This window comes from Rhinoderma darwinii, chromosome 8, assembly GCF_050947455.1.
Source record: "Rhinoderma darwinii isolate aRhiDar2 chromosome 8, aRhiDar2.hap1, whole genome shotgun sequence".
Classification (NCBI taxonomy): Eukaryota; Metazoa; Chordata; class Amphibia; order Anura; family Rhinodermatidae; genus Rhinoderma; species Rhinoderma darwinii.
In genome coordinates, this window is record NC_134694.1 from 13,631,873 (window position 1) to 13,637,872 (window position 6,000).

The window sequence follows — 6,000 nt, forward strand, 5'->3', positions numbered from 1 at the left end:
CTCTGTTGAATATGTGATCTGCATCACTCTTATTATTCACACGTGCTATGAAGAAGCGTCTGCAGCGCCATCTCCGGATTGGATGGATTCACCTTTGGGATGTATATTTATAACCCACATCTTGTCACATGTATTTCATGCTTGAGAAAGGCTCCTGCGGGGGGGAAACGCAGCTTTTTTATATACTTGGGATGTGTTAATAATCACAATTCTACTTTTGCCATATTGATTCTGTCCTCCAGTTTGTGTGCTGGTAATCTGTCCGGATGGGGTTTCTGGACATGGAATTTGCATCTCTTTCCAAACATTGAAGAGGAGGGAATCCGATGGAGGGAGTTCTGTGGAATACTTTTTACAATTGAATATGAATCCCAACCTACGTGCACCACCAGTTTTGGAACAAGCCACAACTATTCCAGATACAGGATTGGCACCCCTGGATGATCCCAATATAATTTCCTATACGGAGGAGGATGCAGCAAGAATCTCGGCTGCCACTGAAAATGATGGAAAATTCCTGAAAATTCCTTCTCTGGAAATGCTAAAAAGCAAATGGGAAGTTGAGAGAAAACACTTTACCTCCCTTGATTTGCATATTTCTATTCCCACAGAATACTATAAAGTGAGAAGGATTCCCAGAGGGCTGCGGCCACATTTAAGGCCAAATCTGCTCCCAAATAATACGCAATTCTGCAGCAGGTTTGAAAGTATTTCTAATAAATACACTTTCGACATAATATTGTTAAATATTGAGTTTCTCAGTGAAGAGAAGAGGAATTGTGATCAAATTATTAAAGCTCTCGAGCAGCCGCTGATTAATATCCTTACCAATGAAGACTGGATTGTATATAAAGAGAGAGCAGATCAGATCTTGGACAAATTCCGTAAAGACGTAGAGCGCACCAGAGAATCATAGGTTCAGAGATACAGGAGATTACAACAATGGGGGTGTCTTCAATTGGCAAGGACATCGTGTTCCCCAACAGGAGACCAATAGCCCACTGGACGAGGTGGAAGGAGGACGCAACCTAGAGGACGACCTAGACGTAAGCCCCGAGGTAAGTTTGGATTTACAACGGCTGAATTAGAATCTGCCGACGATTCAAGTATCAATACGAACAGAAAACCTTTTCTGGACATAGGGGAGGTCTGCCCCGTGGAATCAATTACAAGACCAGAAGGGGCGGTCGGAAACATCGGCGGATTACACAAGAAAAAAGACATCAGACAGACCAGATATGTGGGCAAGAAACCCCCGAATTAGATCTTGTGATTAATATTTCTTCTCTCTCTATCCCCGGTAGAAACAAATATTTTGTCTGAAGGGCTATCATTTTGTCCTATTTCTAATACTAATTGGTTCTAAATGGAACTTGATCTCTTTGGTTTTCACAGATTGACAGTTTTTCTCTCCTGAAGAGACGCAGGAAGGGATCACACAACAGACAGGGTAATGTACAAGATACTACAACATCTACTGGTCGCACTGATCGTTCTCCTTCTACATTGAGGGAAACTGGCCTAGATGTTAAGAGCAAGTTTCAGCCGCCACAGGATGACCATTGTATTGAGACATATATTACATTTACTCAACAGGAGTTTAAAAAAATTGAGGGACCTAGAAATGTCGCACTCAGTGAGACCCAATGTCAGTGGAGATCATCGCCAAATGCTCTCTGAATTGTCAACTAACAAGTCCATCACCATTATAAGGGCGGATAAGGGGGGAGCTCTGGTAGTGATGGATACAGATAAATACGTCAGAGAGGTACATCGACAGTTAATGGACAGGAGTGTATATGAGAAATTGTCAATAGACCCCCCTTCTACATTGAATTGTGGACTCAGGCTGTTGATAGAGGAAGCCAGGTTGGATGGCATTGTGGATGAAGCTTTGGCCGACTATCTAGTTTTGCTATCCCCTATTATACCAATTTTGTATACCTTACCTAAGGTCCATAAAAGCCCGATAGATCCACCAGGCCGTCCGATTGTATCGGGTCGAGGATCCCTCTTCAACCATGTAGCAATCTTTTTAGATCGAATAATGAGGACATTTGCTATAAATACTAGATCTTTTGGTCCAGATACTACTGATTTCTTAAATAAGCTTAAGACCATAGAAGGCAGTGGCAAGATCATTTTGGCTTCTCTAGATATAGTCCCCGTTTATACATCGATAGAGCATGACGAGGGTCTATCAGCGGTCCGCTATGTTCTGGCCAGCTCGGGCATGTCCCCGGGGCGAACACACCTGGCCCTGGAGATGTTGGAGTTTGTCCTCAGGAACAATTACTTTGTTTTTGGAGACTTCCATCTACAGCTCCGCGGCACAGCCATGGGGTCCAATGTGGCCCCCACATATGCCAACATCTACATGGCTGCGTTTGAGGACAGGTTTGTGTACTCCTCTAAATACTGGAGACTTGTCCGATGCTGGCTAAGGTACATCGATGATGTGTTCCTAATATGGCAAGGGACGCTGGATGAGTTAAATAGTAGGTATAGTGAGTTACAATTTACACTATGTTGGTCTGATAAGAACATCCAATTTCTAGATACAACGATTTACAGGGAAGGAGATCAGATCTCTATGTGAAGGCAACAGACAAAAATAGTGTGTTACACTATCAAAGCAGCCATCCAAGAAAGATGGCGGACTCTCTACCACGGAGTCAATTACTCCGAGTTAAGCGGATAGTGGATAATGAGGAAATATTAGGTGCAAGATTAGATACGATGGGCAAGAAGTTTTTAGAAAGAGGATATCCCACTAGATTAGTTTCTGAACACAGACATACGGTTAGAAATATGAATCGGGATACACTTCTTACTAGAAGGGAGAAAGAGACAGACACAGACAGAATGCCATTTGTTTCTATATATGGTCCCATGAGTGGACAATTTGCACAAGCCGTCAGAAAGAATTGGTCTTTGATCAGAAGAGGCCGTCCCAACTTACCGTCTTTTGATCACCCGCCAATAATGTCTTATCGACGTAGTAAAAATTTGAGTGATTCCCTAGTGCGTTCAGATACAGGGGGAACCTAAGGCCCTGTACAGACAAACCTAAACACTCCCAAAAGAGGTCATTTTCCCTGCTCGGGGTGCTCTGGCTGTGGAAACCTTCTTAAAGGCTCCAATTCTCATCCATTTACAGGTCGAAAATGTAATATACCTTGTAGGTTCACTTGTGCCGCTAGCTTTGTGGTCTATATGATTACTTGCCCATGCGGTATTGTCTATGTGGGAGAAACTATCAATGAGGTGAGGGATCGTATAAATAAACACGAAAGCACCATACGGAGAAAACAGACCGACCTGCCAGCGGCGAAACACTTTATACAATCTAAACACTCACTCAATGAGTTGCGATTTAGAGCGATCGATCACGTACCGGTTTTGCGCTGAGGAGGGGACGGACAAAGACTTTTGAAGGAGAAGGAATTAAAATGGATATTCCAGAAGGACGGTTTGCAGCCGAAGGGTCTGAATTTGGAATATGCCTCAGGCGCCTGCACTTACATCCAATTCTTGCGGCATTGGCTCTTTGGTTTTTTAATGGGAACACAAGACTCACTAATTCTGTTTCTAATGACGAGTTTATGATTTGTAGACGTTTCACACTTGCTGGAGGAGGTCGGGACGCTGCTCCACTTTGACCCAAATGATCAATAAGCTTCTACTGATCGATCGCAACAATGACAATAGCATTTCACAACGGTCCCATATAGGGACACAACGTATTGAAAATAATTACAATAAATAACATTATGGAGATTATATGGCGGCGTCAGTAGAATCCTTTGAACGATTAGTCAGATTTCAACAACGATATTTTTGAATAAATTACAAAACAACAGAGTATGAGGCTCCTTTGAGAATTTGAAACCGTGATATTCAATAGATGCCCCATATGAGGAGTGTAGAAGGATGAGATATATTATACATCATATGAGTGAATATAAGGACCTTTTATAAACAATACATTTGTGTGTTGATACCGGGATAGTTTCTTGCACATTCCACTCCATGGTGACCTATGATCGCCATCTAGTGGTTGAAAGTGCGCTACTATAAGTTGCTTGCACCATAGTAGTTATAACTATTGGGTCCTTTAAATATTTCTTAATAAATATATAATGATCTCTTTATATCCTCTATTTTCTATTACATATATACTAGATCCCATAATAGTGGGGTTTGATTCACTTCACTCCCTTTAATGGATTACCTGACGTTACATTGGAGGGTTTATTATCTTTACATCTGTATATAAATGAGGACGTCTGTTCGCTATTTGATGGCCATTACCGGATGATCGTTCTGATTTTTATTGTTACGTGAGATGGTCGTAGTTTACAGCTTCAGACGTCTTTGGAGTCCAGTGATTGGTGGACGGGGCTGCTAGGCCACCGAATGTGGATCCTGCGAGCCTCCCTGTTGCGCAGACGCAGTCATACGGATAGGGCTCCAGTCAGAAGTTAAGATGGCCGCCGCACTTGCGCAATAGAGTAGTGAGAAGTCTATTGACCTCTTCTATCCGCTAGCGCACGCACATTGGTTTATTGAGAGCGCGGATACAGGCGGGCGGTTTGGAGGGCAGCAGCGACATCCTGCAGCGTGGATTATGTGACTACACAAGGTTTTACACTTGGTCTCTGTTCAATATGTGATCTACATCACTCTCCGGGTATGTTCACACGCAAACTCAAAAACATCTGAAAATACGGAGTTGTTTTCAGAAGTTTTTTAAGCCACTCGCGTTTTTGGAGCCGTTTTCAATAGAGTCTATGAAAAACGGCTCCAGAGACGTCCCAAGAAGTGACCTGCACTTCCTTTTCGCAGGCGTTTTTTTACGCGACCATTTTTCAAAACGGCCGCGTAAAAAAAGGCCCGTCGGAACAGAACGCCGTTTTTCCCATTGAAATCAATGGGCTGATGCTTGGGGGCGTTCTGCTTCCGATTTTTCTGCCGTTTGCAGCACGAAAAAAGGACGAATATAGGCAGTGTGAACATACCCTTATTATTCACACGTGCTATGAAGAAGCGTCTGCAGCGCCATCTCCGGATTGGATGGATTCACCTTTGGGATGTATATTTATAACCCACATCTTGTCACATGTATTTCATGCTTGAGAAAGGCTCCTGCGGGGGGGAAACGCAGCTTTTTTATATACTTGGGATGTGTTAATAATCACAATTCTACTTTTGCCATATTGATTCTGTCCTCCAGTTTGCGTGCTGGTGATCTGTCCGGATGGGGTTTCTGGACATAGAATTTGCATCTCTTTCCAAACATTGAAGTGGAGAGAATCCGATGGAGTGAGTTCTGTGGAATACTTTTTACAATGGAATATGAACCCCCACAATGCTGTCAGAATGAGAGCGCCCCCACAATGCTGTCAGAATGAGAGCGCCCCCACAATGCTGTCAGAATGAGAGCGCCCCCACAATGCTGTCAGAATGAGAGCGCCCCCACAATGCTGTCAGAATGAGAGCGCCCCCATACAATGGTTCTCCACTGGTAATAGGGAGCTTTTTTTTTTAAATATATATATACACACACACACACTTGGGATGTTATACTTTTGCCATATGGACGCTGCCCCCCGGTTTGTGCAGCGTTACGGGGGTGTCATGGCACTTATTTGGAGTGGGACTTAATTGCAAACAAAAAAAAAAATAGCTGGTTAAAGTGCTGTACCTACCTTGCAGGTGTATGTGAGCTGGTAGTGGGTGGACTGGATTTTCCCCACAGACTGGTCACCCGGAGCTGCTGCTGCTTGGGTACAGAGGCTTCTCCACACTGGTGTAGCCCGGCAGGTCCCGCTTATACATAACGACGGGCGGCTGTGACAGGACACAATATGCGCCCATAGAGATGTCTGCCCCAGCCTAACCCCGACGCGGGCAGCGAGTCCCCTGCAGCCGACCACCAACCTCCATCTTCCCGCTGTCAACATGTTCCCAAAACTGCTTTCCGCATGACAGGAAGCT

The 6,000-nt window shown here is 43.9% G+C and overlaps 1 protein-coding gene across 4 annotated transcripts in view; it reads right to left on the bottom strand.

The window, feature by feature from the left end:
- DNLZ (DNL-type zinc finger) overlaps window positions 1-6,000 on the bottom strand; it is a 47,211-nt gene extending 41,211 nt beyond the window's left edge. For all 4 annotated transcript variants that reach the window (XM_075835180.1, XM_075835182.1, XM_075835181.1 and 1 more), the window contains exon 1: window positions 5,712-6,000. In XM_075835180.1, the coding sequence (XP_075691295.1) occupies window positions 5,712-5,966 (255 nt within the window). In that variant the 5' untranslated portion in view covers window positions 5,967-6,000. The remainder of the gene's footprint in view (window positions 1-5,711) is intronic.